The sequence below is a fragment of the Ursus arctos genome, unplaced genomic scaffold (genome assembly GCF_023065955.2).
Source record: "Ursus arctos isolate Adak ecotype North America unplaced genomic scaffold, UrsArc2.0 scaffold_21, whole genome shotgun sequence".
Classification (NCBI taxonomy): domain Eukaryota; kingdom Metazoa; phylum Chordata; class Mammalia; order Carnivora; family Ursidae; genus Ursus; species Ursus arctos.
In genome coordinates, this window is record NW_026622886.1 from 31167501 (window position 1) to 31181921 (window position 14421).

General features: G+C 35.7%; 1 protein-coding gene across 11 annotated transcripts in view; it reads left to right on the plus strand.

The window, feature by feature from the left end:
• PPP1R12A (protein phosphatase 1 regulatory subunit 12A) overlaps positions 1-14421 on the plus strand; it is a 139346-nt gene that overhangs the window by 50875 nt on the left and 74050 nt on the right. For all 11 annotated transcript variants that reach the window (XM_048217814.2, XM_044384561.3, XM_048217816.2 and 8 more), the window contains exon 3: positions 11934-12052. In XM_048217814.2, the coding sequence (XP_048073771.1) occupies positions 11934-12052 (119 nt within the window). The remainder of the gene's footprint in view (positions 1-11933; positions 12053-14421) is intronic.

Below are 14421 nucleotides of genomic sequence, written 5' to 3' on the forward strand. Positions count from 1 at the left end.
TCCTGATCCTGGACACTGTTGTTTTTCACTGGAATTATTATAGTTGCAACAATTCTAACTATAACCATCCTATTCCTGCCTCTACCCATCTGTTTTCCACACAGCAGGCAGGATGATCCATTTAAAATATTACAAGTGGGATAACATCACATTTTTATTCAAATCCTTCCAGTGGATTCATAGTGCATTCAGAGTAGAAGCCAGAATTGCTATTAACTTGAGGCAGATTGCCAGCTTTTCTGAACCTCTGTTTCCTCATCTGTAAAATAAAAATATTAATACTTATCCCTATTCTATAAGATCGTGAAGATTAGATAATGTGTATTAGACACTTGACACAATACACAGCATATTTAGTATTCAGTAAATGTTAGCTAAATTGGTATTAATCAAAATACTACATATGGTCATTACTTTTAGTGAAAAATAGCTAAACTCTTGGTTCTCCTGATTATAAAGAAAACTATCATGTCATTTGGTGTGAGGGTAAACAGAACTAGATGAGAGGAACAGAGGATAGTAAAGTAGTCATTTTGTCATACTTACTTTGATATGTGGATATTTGAGCGTCAAGAAGAGTTGGCAAATCCATGAATTTTGGTTTTATTTACATATTTCTTGTTAAGAATGATACTTTGTTCATCTAAAGCAGACTGTATTTGATTAGGCATCTCGGCAAAACTTATGTCTAGGATCCTATGAAAATATTAAAAATTGATATGAGATACTTATGTCTTACTATAGTAATAATGAGATGTGTTTGCTTAAAACTATAAAGATCATTTTCTTATATACATTCTTACTGCTTTTTTAAAGTACATATGGGAATGTTCCCTATTACTTCCATTTTATAATCAGAACTGAACCTTCATTCTCAGGACTCAAATTCTGATGTTCTTTTCATTATATCACATCTACTACAGTAGTGTTAGGCATTGTGAGATATAAAAATGGCTACAACTCCATTCCTGATCTCAAACTTATAGATATATGTGAAGTTAATTAACTAATAATACTGCATAGAATAAATGGACCAAAAAATGTACAAGGAACACTGAAGAAGTGATTGATTTTGATTAGGCCAGGGAATAATTTTAGAGGAGATGACATTAATTGTTATGTTAAACAGTGAGCAGGGTTTATGCCTGTGAGAGTTGGAAGTTGTCTGAACAAAGTCGTTATTCATGAATGAGAGATAATATATGGTAAAGCTCTTTTAACTGGCTTCCACTGTATTAACTAACATTTGTCACTTCTTTTTTTTTTTTTAATATATTTATTGGACAGAGAGAGACACAGAGACGGAACACCAGCAGGGGGAGTGGGAGAGGGAGAAGCAGGCTTCCTGCTGAGCAGGGAGCCCGATGTGGGGCTCGATCCCAGGACTCTGGGATCATGACCTGAGCCAAAGGCAGATGCTTAACAACCAAGCCACCCAGGTGCCCCACATTTGTCACTTCTTTTTTAAAATCTAATGACCGATTGCCATTAAGTGGTTGAAACTGAACATTGCAGCAAATAGGCTATTTCTACTAAGCTTACTCACTTCTGTTTCACCAATGGAATTACAAGCCTACCAAAAGTTAATTGTGTGTATTCTGAACTTGTTATTGATTATTTAATTAGATAGCACAAAACTGTTGAAATGTGTACAAAAAAGAAAATTATTGTTGTAACGGTTAAATATTTTGAAAGATTTGATAAGGTCAAGGCCTTAAAAATATAACTGCTGATGGGGCGCCTGGGTGGCCCAGTCAGTTGAGTGTCCGACTCTTGATTTAGTCTTAGGTCATGATCACAGGGTTGTGAGATCATGCCCTGCATGGGTCTCTGCTTTCAGCAGGGAGTCTGCTTGATATTCTCTCTTTCCCTCTCCCTCTGCCCCTTCCCCTGCTTGTACTCATTCTCTCTCTAAAATAAATAAATAAATAAATCTTGTACATATATATATATATATATATATATATATATAATTGCGATTTAAGTAGATGTGGTTGTGATAAGTGAAAGATTGAAAGTAAAAGACAGAGGGATTGTGTACTCTGCTCTCCTGTTGACTTCAAGTTTTTGCTTCATTTTAAAGACACTTGGAAGTCTTAGGAAATGCATTATGAGTATGGTTTATGCAAGAGAAGTAGCATAGTTTTAAGTCATTGGAGACATTCTCCAGTATCTTCTATGTTGAAATAAATATCTTATTTACATTTAATTATTTTCATATATATATATATAATTATGTTTTATGATTCCCTGTTTTAATCAGCTTTTCTGGTTAACCAAGCAAATACTAGTTCTGATTCCATTGGATAGGAGGAGGTTTTTGGAGCCGGAGTTTTTCAGGAAGAAGAACATTAGTGGCATATGGAGAGTAGCAGATCCGATTGCGAAAATGAACTGAGTCAACAGCATAGAGGAGTTTGTATGCTTTGCTAAGTTTGACCTTTAGTGGTGATGCATTTTTAGGGATGTTGTGATGATGATCCTCACTCTGTATTTTAGGAAGACTGTTCTTCACAGATTAGTATTGTTGGACAAGAGAGCTAGGGTAATGGCAGTGAAATTGGAAGTGGGGCAGATCTGAAAGAAATTGGAAAATAGAATTGATAAGGCTGGGTTGTGATTCACTGGGTCTAGGTAGTAAGGTAGGAGAAAAAAATCAAAGGTGGTGAGAATGCCTGATAATAGCTAATATTCATTGAGTGTTTAATATGGGCTAGTCACTACTCTAAGCCCTTTCAGTATATATAATTTCAGTCATCCTAACAATCACATGAAAATATATTGCTACCACCACCCCACAGGTCTATATGCACAATTACAAACCCCAAAAACTTGGAAAAATGACAAGCTAATTGTAAATTTGGGTATAGGCTCATTTGGTAACAAACCATGACCTAAGCTGATATGAGGCTATTTATAGTTTCGTTTATCCCACTTACTGTATGTTTATGTTTTGCAAAAATATTAATATGTTTGGTTATGAAGTGCTGCCTCAGATTCGGGGGGGTTACATAATCTGCAATATTATCTTTCTAAAATATGAAAGATTTTGAAGTTTGGGTTTGGGTGAGTGATGGTATATAGTGATGTATAGATGAGGAAACTTGAGTCCAAGAGTAATCACACAGTCAGTGGCAGAACTAGGATGTGAACCTAGTCAGTCTAACTTTTCAAGTCTGTACTTTAAGCCAGTACACTATTTTGCCTCCCTGTCTGACCTTTGTAATTGGCAAAATGATGCCTTTAAGCTTATTAAGAGACCTAAAGAGCAAGACTGGGGGAAGCGGAGAAGAGACCATAGTGGAATGTGGTTTTAAATATGCCTATTTGAGGGTGCCTGTGTGGCTCAGTCAGTTAAGTGTCTACCTATGGCTCAGGTCATGAAACCACAGGGTCCTGGGATAGAGCCCCGCATTGGGCTTCTTGCCCAGTGGGGAGCCTGCTTCCCCCTCTCCCTCTGCCCCCTGCTTATGCTCTCTCTCATTATCTATCTCAAATAAATTAATAAAATATTTTGAAAAAAATAGGCCCTGTTTGAGATGCTAATGGAAATGGTGCTGTAGGAAGCCAGGAATATATTTGGTGTGTTTATAATGCATATACTGGATTTCATGAAGTTTAAGATGCCATTGTTGTAACACAGTGTCGTTATTTTATATACCAACTAAAAAAAGGTTAAAAAATGAAGCTGTGATACTGTGTGTGTGTGTTTAATCACCTAGATTTTTTTCGCACAGTATTATTTTCTGTGCAATTTAGAGTGTCATTGATGCAACGTTACTAAAGAATGTTCTCTTATTGCCTTTGGGGTTTTATTTAAGCCATTGGTATGCATTCTGCAAGTTTTGATTTTGATGCTTTCTTGATCTTACCGGAAAGTATCAACAAAAAGTTTCAGACAACATCCAGAAAGACATTTTAAGTTCAACAAATAAGGTACCAATAATGCACATAAGTTGACTGAAATGAAAACAGTATGAATAGCTGTGACTGAGGTCACGTGAGGACAGATAATCACAACCAGGTTGTCTGCCACCTGGCCAGTAGCCATTGTAAGGCATCATGGATTGTAACATTCATTGATTGTAGAAGATTTCCATGAATTTAAAATGTGAGGGAAATGTACATTTTAGAATTGTTGCATAGTGAGTAGGATTTTTGCCTTTGGGAATTGAAAGTTGCAGTAATGAGGTAATACAGTAGTGTATATAATTGATTTTAATAAACAGATATGCCTTTTCAGGAGTTAGTGCATCATCAGAGAAGTATAGAATCACGGTTCTGGGGAGTAATTAGGAGAAACAGGAAATGCTGAAGACAGAACCTTGAGGGTTTCCTATATTTAATGGTGGTTTTACAAAGAGAATAGAGGAATTTAAATACTTTCCCACATTTTGAATTTGTTGTTTTGTTTTTGTTTTTGTTTTACAAATGATAATCCAGGTTCCTAGACAACTGGAAAATAGACACCAGTTTCAAAAATAGATTCATTTCTCTCACAAGTATTAGCCTGGTTTTTGCTATTGGCATAATTAATTATATCTGTGACATAATTGTGGAACTGTGATGTCAGAAATTAAGCAAAGTATTTGGCAAGTTATCACGACTAACAGTTGGACTAACAACGTGATTTGTATGTGAAGATAATACTTTTGCCTTCAGGTTTTGACAAAAAAAATTAAGGTTAAAATTGCTAATGTTCTAAGCATTGAAATTTGACAATTAAAAATGAGAGAGAATTTCTGCTTCTGGGAAGATAGAGTAGACATGGTTTTCCCTATTCTTCCTGCTAAGAACTACTAAAAACCCTGAGCATTATATACAAAACAAAAGATTCTGAAGAGGTAGAAAGAAGACATGATGGCTAGGCATCACAGGACCCACGGAGAGAGTTTCTTAGCTTTCCTTTTTGTCTCATATATCTTTGAACTGAAAACACTGATAATCCAGAAGCACAAGTAGGCACACCAAAAGAAGAAAAAGTCCCAACAAAAGCCTAATTTCTGTATTTTAAGGAGGGAAATTTGAATGACAACAGGTTTCTCCTTAGAAACCATGGAGACCAGAAGAAAGTGGCATAACATTTGTCAAGTGCTGAATGAAGAACTGCTGTTTTTAATAAAACTTTTCAAAGGTTCCACATCAGAGCTGTTTTTGGACTCTTACAGCTGTTTTCAACTATTTTTCATCATTGTCTAGAACTTCAGGAATGAAATAGCAAAGTGCGTTCCCGCTGAAGACGCATAAGGTTGTTTACACTTATTTGAAGATTTTTGTTGCTCAGAGACTACCAAAAGAAAATAGCATGCATTTCTTAAGGGTGTAATGTTCTACTTACCCATCTTTGGAAAGTTCAGGTAGTTCATGATTCTGTGTCATTAGATGGCTTTGAGGAACTCATTTTGATTTTCAAGAAACAGCTATTCCAGTGGCATTCTTCTGATTTTCTGCTTAAAAAAAATTATCATAAAATCACATAATATTAGATTTACCATTTGTACCATTTTTAAGTGTATAGTTCAGTGTCAGATATATTCACACTATGGTGCAGCAGATCGCTAGAATTTTTCATCTTATAATACTGAAACTCTGTGCACTAAACACTAATTTCCCCTCTCCTCTACCCTCAGCCGTTGTAATTTCCCCTCTCCTCTACTCTCAGCCGTTGGTAACCAGCTTTCTTTTTTGTTTCTATGATTTTGATACCTTTAGATACTTCATATAAGTGGAATCATATACTATTTGTCCTTTTGTAACTATCTTATATTGCTTAGCACACTGACCTTGAGGTTCATCTGTGTGACAGAATTTCTTTCTGTTTTAAGGCGGTACTGACTTCCTGGTTTTTAAAGATTCACGTATTGAATACATGAAAATTTCATGTATTGGTTATAATGACTTTTTTTTTTTTTTAGATTTTATTTATTTCTTTGACAGAGAGAGAGAAACAGCCAGCAAGAGAGGGAACACAAGCAGGGGGAGTGGGAGAGGAAGAAGCAGGCTCCTGGCGGAGAAGCCTGATGGGGGCTCGATCCCAGAACGCTGGGATCACGCCCTGAGCCGAAGGCAGACGCTTAACGACTGAGCCACCCAGGCGCCCCTGGTTATAATGACTTCTTGATACTAGTTTTCCTACAGTGAATAAAAAAGTCAATATACATTAAATTTGGACACTAAATATATTCAGCTCTTGCTGATGGAGTTTCTTCTTCCTTTGTCTCTTTGATCACTGTGTTCTCATTAGCTTCTACTTTAAACACAATTTTAATTAAAAGATCAGATTTTTTAAATGAAAACTATTTCCCTTTCTCATGATCTCTTCTTATGGATTCTTTTTTGACAAAACTCATAATCCAAGACAATAGAGACTGTCAAAATTTGTCTTCCAAATTCAAGTAACATTGAATAATTCTCAAATTTATCTAATATGCATATCTAAATTGCCACCAATAACTTGGTTAAGAACTTTATGCCTTTTGTCAGATTTTTAAATTAGGACATGTGCAAATAATTTTGTAAAAGTCCATTTGGATCATGTCTTGATTTTGAGGTCAGTTAATTTATCCAAAATTATTTATTGACTCAAGGTGCTAGATTATTATAAATCTCAATAAACCTGGTGGTTTAACATTTTTTATTTCTACAATTTATGAAGAATTTCATCATTTATAGGCATCTCCTATGTTGGCCTCATTTGTATCACTTGAGGAAATCATTATTGTTAAGACAGTTACACTGCTTTAAAAAAAAATTCTAAAGCATACAAAAAAACCTACTCATCTGAGAAACAGTCCAATCTTCTTTCTTTTCAATTTGGGATAGTCTGTGTGAAATCTTTGCTTTTTTTCTTTCCAAAAAAATCTTAAAATAAATATGTTTCCTAATTAGCCGTCACATGAGCTCCTTATAATTCCCTAGCTTTTTTTGTTCTGAAGGAAATATAGCCATCTGTTTCCAGTATCTGGAGGGCCCCTCAAAGTCAATTTCTGGTATTCCAGATAGTCTGTACTGTTTTATTTCACATTATCTTAAACATTGCTTTCTAAATGTGATGATTTTGCGTGATGGGATAAAAGATAGAATTTTATTTTTAGACATTAACTTATTTAAACTTCACACAGCCCTGTAATTTGTCTATGAACTAGGCTTCCAGTGTTCTAGTGAATGTCACACAGCTGTCAAGAGGCAGAGTTGGGAGCCTAACTCAGAGTCTACGGAACTTAAACATTTGTGCTTTTTTTCACACAACCAATCTTTGAATGGTTTTTTGAGATTCTTCATTGTAGCTAAGAATTAATGCCATGGGATTTTCTTTCTTTATTTCTATATATCGTTTTAAAAATTCATATTTGCAAATGATCGTCCTGGAGTGCAGGTGATTTTTGTGAATTATATGAGTAGATATATATATACCTTAACTTTTGGTTCAGGAATTGCTCCAGTCTCTGTTTCCTGGCAGTAGTTTTGTAACTTTACTCTTGCTAGTTTCTCTTAACATCCTTCCTGTTTATATTAATTTTGGATTGTCTGTATTTGGCTTTGCCCTGGTATTTCCTTGAGACTGCTTCCCATATAGCTCCCCCTGCTGCAAGCACTGAAGCTACTCTGAGGTACTCTTTTTATTCTCAGTCTTTATAGCCTATGAATGATTTCTACCTAAGAAAAATAGAAGTGATTTCATTTAAATATGGCTAATTGTTTGGTTAATATTTTGCATAGCGGATTGTTTACATATTCTCCTGGAGCATAGCACAGTTTATTTTACCACCTATATATTTTTTCTCTTTTGCTCCAGACTCATTTATTTATTTGTAGTACATGAATGTTCTCATTTAGTTTTATATTACATTTTTTAAAACTCTAAAACAGGGGTGCCTGGGTGGCATAGTCGTTAAGCGTCTGCCTTCGGCTCAGGGCGTGATCCCGGCGTTCTGGGATCGAGCCCCACATCAGGCTTCTCCGCTAGGAGCCTGCTTCTTCCTCTCCCATTCCCCCTGCTTGTGTTCCCTCTCTTGCTGGCTGTCTCTCTCTGTCAAATAAATAAAATCTTAAAAAATAAATAAATAAAAAATAAAACTCTAAAACAGAAAAAGTTGCTTCAATTCAAGTATGACTTCTTTGTAGAAGTCCCATGAAGATCATAAAAATGAAATTTTACCTTATATAGGGAGAAATATTTACAGCGTATTATTAAGTGTAATGTAAAAGCATGAGGCTACAGAATGGTATGGTAGCCATTTTTGTGGTCTGACACACATATACAAAATAAACTTTGTACAGAAAATTTGGATAACAAAAAAATACCCCCCAAATAAAACTACTAATACAAATCCCTTCTAATTACCACTTAGAGATAATAATCACTGTTAACTTTGTAGTGTATATTCTTTTGTTCTTGTTTATGTATATGTATGTAAAAGTTACATCTCCATATAGATACATGTAATAGGATGGTAAAAGCCTTCTTAAACAAGAGACTGACAGACCTGCCTTTATGCAACCTTTAAACTTAGTAAGATACAAAGTACTGTAAGAAAAGTTTTTTGTTTCTGTTCTGTTTTTTAAAGATTTATTTATTCGTTTGAGGCAGTGAAAGGGAGAAAAAGTCTTGAGCACGCTGCACTGAGCACAAAGCCCAGTGCGGGGCTTGATCCCATGACCTCTGAGATCACAACCTGAGCCGAAAGCAAGAGTCAGCCGCTTAACTAACTGCACCACCCAGGAGCCCTGAAAAGTTGTGGGTTTTTTTTTCTTTTCTTTTCTTTTTTTTTTTTAAAGATTTTATTTATTTATTTGACAGAGATAGAGACAGCCAGCGAGAGAGGGAACACAAGCAGGGGGAGTGGGAGAGGAAGAAGCAGGCTCCCAGTGGAAGAGCCTGATGTGGGGCTCGATCCCAGAACGCAGGGGTCACGCCCTGAGCCAAAGGCAGACACTTAACGACTGAGCCACCCAGGTGCCCCTGTGGGTTTTTTTTCAAAATGCAGTTACAGTATGGAAGAAATATTTGTAACATAGCTATTAGTCAGATGTAGGAAATAACTTCATTTTCTCCATATCATTAATTAGTACCACCATTCATTTATCACATCATACAAGTCAAGAACTTCAATTTATCCTAGACACCTTCCTCACCCTCACTTCTCATATCCAACTCATCTCCCAGTATCTCCTTGGGTATCTCGAATTCATCCATTTCTTCCATAAAATTCAAGTTTCCAACATAATTTTTTTTTACTATTGCTGTAGCTCCTTTAACTGATCTTTCTACTTTCATTCTTTCTACATTGTAATTTATTTTCCGTACTGTACAAAGTGATCTTTTTGAAACATATTCCTGATCATATAACATCTTAGAAAAGTAGACTCTCATTGTGTGTGTGTGTGTGTGTGTGTGTGTGTGTGTGTGTGTAGGAGAGATTAGCTATACATAGAGATTGATCAGTTCTTTCAGGAAAATGAACCAGGCCTCTGTAGACCATACATATTTACTGTCACAGGGTTATATGGTACCTTTTGTTCTCTCTTACATGGAACACACTTTCCTTCCATTGTCTTTGTTAGTATCTACATATTCCTTACCTAACTGAATTAGGTTATCCTATTATCCACTCGTAGAAACCCCAAAATTCTGTCATAAGACTTACCAAAATTTTACAATAATCTTAACTCTTTGAATAATCTCTCTTTTACTAGACTGTAAGCTCTTTGAGGGAAAGGTCTATGTTTGTTTTGCTTACCATTGTATTCCTGGCGTGTAACATAGTACTAGGTACATACTAGATACCTGTCTTAGCTTTGGCTGGGAAAACAAAATACCATAAACTGGGTGGCTTACACAATAGGCATTTGTTTCTCATAGTTCTGGAGACTCGGGAATTAAAGGGTCAAGGTGCTGGCCAATTCTGTGTCTGGTAAGGGCCCTTTTCCTGGCTTGCAGATAGCTGCCATCTTGCTGTGTCCCTTATGGCAGAAAGACAGTGAGCTCTAATCTCTTCCTCTTCTGTAAGAACAGTAATCCCCATCATGGGTGCATCACCCTAGTGATTTCATCTAAGCCTAATTACTTACCAAAAGTCCCACCCCCTAATACCATCACATTGGAGGTTAGGATTTCAAGATGAAATTTGGGGATACAAATACTCAGTCCATAAAAACATCCCATAAGTTTTTGTTAAATTAATGAACACATTCAAAGTACTAGCAAAAGATGTAAATAAGTTCACGAGAGGAGAAAATACAAATGCCAGTAAACATACCCAAATATTTTCAACCTCTTGTGTGATCAGGAAATAAAGTTTTATTCCCATCATGTTGGGAAAACTTTTAAAGGTTGATAATGTCAAGTGTCCATTTAAAAACATTCCATTAGGAGGATGGTATGAAATAAAAGCATGATTCAGCCATATTGTGGAGTATTTTTCAACTATTATAATGCATTGCATTCCTGTGCATTGAAAATAATCTCATTAATTTTTGTTTCATAAAAAGAACCTCAAAAGTGAGTGTGTACATGTTTATATACACATATAAAAATTCATAGCAAAGTTACTAGGAAGATATTGTTGGTAATATTTATCTCTGGGGAGGGAACATAATAGTAGAAGGAGAGGTATAAAGGTATTCTTGTATTTTCTTTCTTTTTTTTAAATTCTGGACATTTTTACTATTTTTATAATGAGAATATTTTTATGTAGTCTATAAAAATGTGCATATGAATAAGAGTTAAGTTGGTTAGGGACATAGAGGAAAAATGCCCATTCTTTACATACACAGAAGTAAAATCAGGGATGCCAAAGGAGCATGGCTTAGTCTGGCATTATAAGTATAGTTCTGTATTATTGGAGCCTAAAGTGTGGTACAAGACAGAATAGAAATGAGGCTGAAAAAGAAGACAAAACCAGCTCATTGAGGGTCATGTATGTTTTCTCTTAGTATGGTACAACCATAAAAGATTTTTAAGTGGGAAGCTGACTCCAGTCATTTTAAGTAGATTTTGGGAGATGTATAGTTGATGCAGTGGAAGAGATTCCTAACATTTTGTATCTGAATCCCTTTGTCAGGTTTGATTAAGCCTGTGGATACTTTTCTCAGGATTGTATTTTGGATATATAAAATAAAATAGGAAGAACACCAAACACCAGTTCGGTTGGGTTTCATTTTTCAAAATATCAGAAAAACTCATTTATGGTATAGTTATATATGTGCTTCTTTAGTAACACATTAAATGAAGAGACCTAATGGTTGATCTAACAATTACTTTTCATTTCAAAACAGTGATGATCTAAACAGTATTTTAAGATACCTGCATCAGTTGAATGGCCTTCTGACTTTAGTCCATCAACCCCAGGTTAAGAACTATTGCATATGGGGCACCTGGGTGGCTTAGTCACTTGAGCGTCTGACTTTTTATTTCAGCTCAGGTCATGATCTCAGGGTCCTGGGATTTTGCCCCACATTGGGCTGCACACCCAGCAAGGTGTATACTTGAGGATTATCTCTCCCTCTGTACCCCACCTACTTGCGTGCACGTTCTCTCTCTCTCTCTCTCAAGTAAATAAATAAATCTTAAAAAAAAAAAAAAAAAAAGAACTGTTGCATATGGCGTGAGACTGGGAACGTGGAGCTCAGTTAGGAAACCAGTCAATATGGAGGTATTGAAAAATTTTAGTGGAGACAGTCTGAAATGATCCTATGAAGGACTTTCTAATTATCATTAAATAACATTTTTGTATTAGTAAGGCAATGTGTGTACATTATAGAAAAATTAAGAAATACAAATTAAAATAAGAAAACATGCTCTACTTTTTTAAAACTTAATGCATCTATCCTTGGTTTTTAGTGTTGCTTTTACATAAGAGTTTTCTTCATTTGCTATGCCTTTAGTCTTATGATACTGTCATTGCTTAACTGTCTTCCCTTTCATTTTACAGATTTTTGATTGGTCAGGGAGCTCATGTAGGAGCTGTCAACAGTGAAGGAGACACACCATTAGATATTGCTGAGGAAGAAGCAATGGAAGAGCTACTTCAAAATGAAGTTAATCGGCAAGGTAATGTAAAAATGACCTAAGTGGAAAAAATGTTTAAAACTGTTTTAGAGAGACTATGATACTAGACTTTTTTAATAAAATAATTGTTGGTATTGAAGGGGAAATCATAATTTGGAAAAAAATCACTTTCCATAACAGTATGTGTAATATGAGTCTGTTTGAAAAAAATATATGATTCTCAATTCTACATCTTTTTAAATATTTTTAAAATTGAAAGAAGTATCATAAATTGTAGGATCAGACATAAAATTATGTGGTAATAAAAGCTTTGGAGAGAAAATAGGCAAAGAGAATAGGGACGTGCATAGGATAAATTAGATACGTTGTAAATTTAAATAGAGCGTTAATGGATATTTAAGCTAAGATCTGAGCGAAGTGAGGGGATGAATCATGCATCTGGGCAAAGAACATTCCAGATGGGGAGCTGCAAGTGCAAGGATGGGAAAGTGCATGATTTATTCAGAGAAGCAACAAATAGACTAGTGTGACTAAAGTATGCAAAACAAGGACGAGGCTGGAGGGAGATGTCACAGAGATAACAGTGAACCATACCACATCAAGGGCTTGTGGGCCGTTGGAACGACTTTGGTTTTTAGGCAGAGAGAAGTAGGGAGCCAGTGGAGGAATTGAGGTAGAGGAGTGACACGATCTGACTTACTTTAGAAAGGATCTCTGTGGCTGTTGTGTTGAGAATAGATTGTAGGAAAATAAGGGCAGGAGTAGGTGATAGTGGACAAAGTGATGGGAAAAGGTTGAATTTTAGATATATTTTGAAGGTTTGGTCAAGAGGATTATTGAGTGATTAAGTGTAGGGTATGTAAGAAAGAAGGTATAAATGAGATGTGAATATTGTGGGAAAAGTAGGTTTTGTGGGGAAAGTTCAGAGATTTACTTTCAGATATGTCAAGTTTGTTTTGCCGATTAGATATTTAAGCAGTTGAATCCATGAGCAGAGAAAGGTACAGGCTGGAGACAAAAATTTGAGAAACATCAGTTTATAGATGAGGAGTGATTATTTATGGGTAGAGTTTTGTTTAGGAGTGATGAGTGTTCTAAACTGATTGCGGGGGCGACTGGGTGGCTCAGTCATTAAGTGTCTGCCTTCGGCTCAGGGCGTGATCCCGGGGTCCTGGGATCGAGCCCCACATCAGGCTCCTCCACTGGGAGCCTGCTTCTTCCTCTCCCACTCCCCCTCCCTGTGTTCCCTCTCTCGCATCTGTCTCTCTCTCTGCCAAACAAATAAAATCTTTAAAAATAAGTAAATAAACAAACAAACTGTGGTAATAATAGTTTCACAACTCTGCAAATATACTAAAAACCACTGAACTGTATATTGTAAATATATATGAATTGTATCTTGAGATATATATAATACATAATATATTTATGTTTTATATGTCTATATAATATCTTTAATAAAATCTAGCAGTTCTTTTTTGGGGTACATACTCAAAAAGTTAAAAGGAAACTTTCAGGAAGATATTTGTATACCCATGTTTATAACAGTGTTATTCACTTAAGCGAAAGATGGAGGTAGACCAAGTGTCTGGCAGTGGATGAGTGAATAAACAAAATCTGGTATGTACGTACAATGGACTATTATTCAGCATTGAAAATGAAATTCTGACACAGACTGTAGCATGGATGAACCTTGGGGACATTGTGCTAAACAAAATAAGACAGTCACAAAAAGACAAATACTGTATGATTCCACTTACATGAAGTACTTCAAGAGTCAGATTAATAGAAGAAGTGGAATGATGGCTATCAGGAGGTGGGAATGGGGATTTGTTGTTTAATGGGTGTAGCATTTCAGTTTTGCAAGATAAAAAGTTCTAGAGATGGGTTGCACACCAGTGTAAATGTACTTATCGCTACTGAACTATGTACTTAAAAATGTTAAGATGGTGGGGCGCCTGGGTGGCACAGTCGTTAAGCATCTACCTTCGGCTCAGGGCGTGATCCCAGCATTCTGGGATCGAGCCCCACATCAGGCTTCTCCGCTAGGAGCCTGCTTCTTCCTCTCCCACTCCCCCTGCTTGTGTTCCCTCTCTTGCTGGCTGTGTCTCTCTGTCAAATAAATAAATAAAATCTTTAAAAAGAAAAAAAATGTTAAGATGGTAAATTTTATGTGTATTTTACCAATTAAAAATTAATAGTTAAAAATTAATGTGTATAATAAATTAAAAATTAATATGTATAAATAAAATTAGTCTGCATGATTTCCACTATATTCCATTATGTTTAGACGGTGATTAAATGAGTATTATCAGAAGAGAACTGTTTTACTAAGGTGTTAAAAGATGAAGGAAATGTATGGGATACTATTTTAGAAGGTAGGCACTTACTGAAGTATGGTTGATCATGAA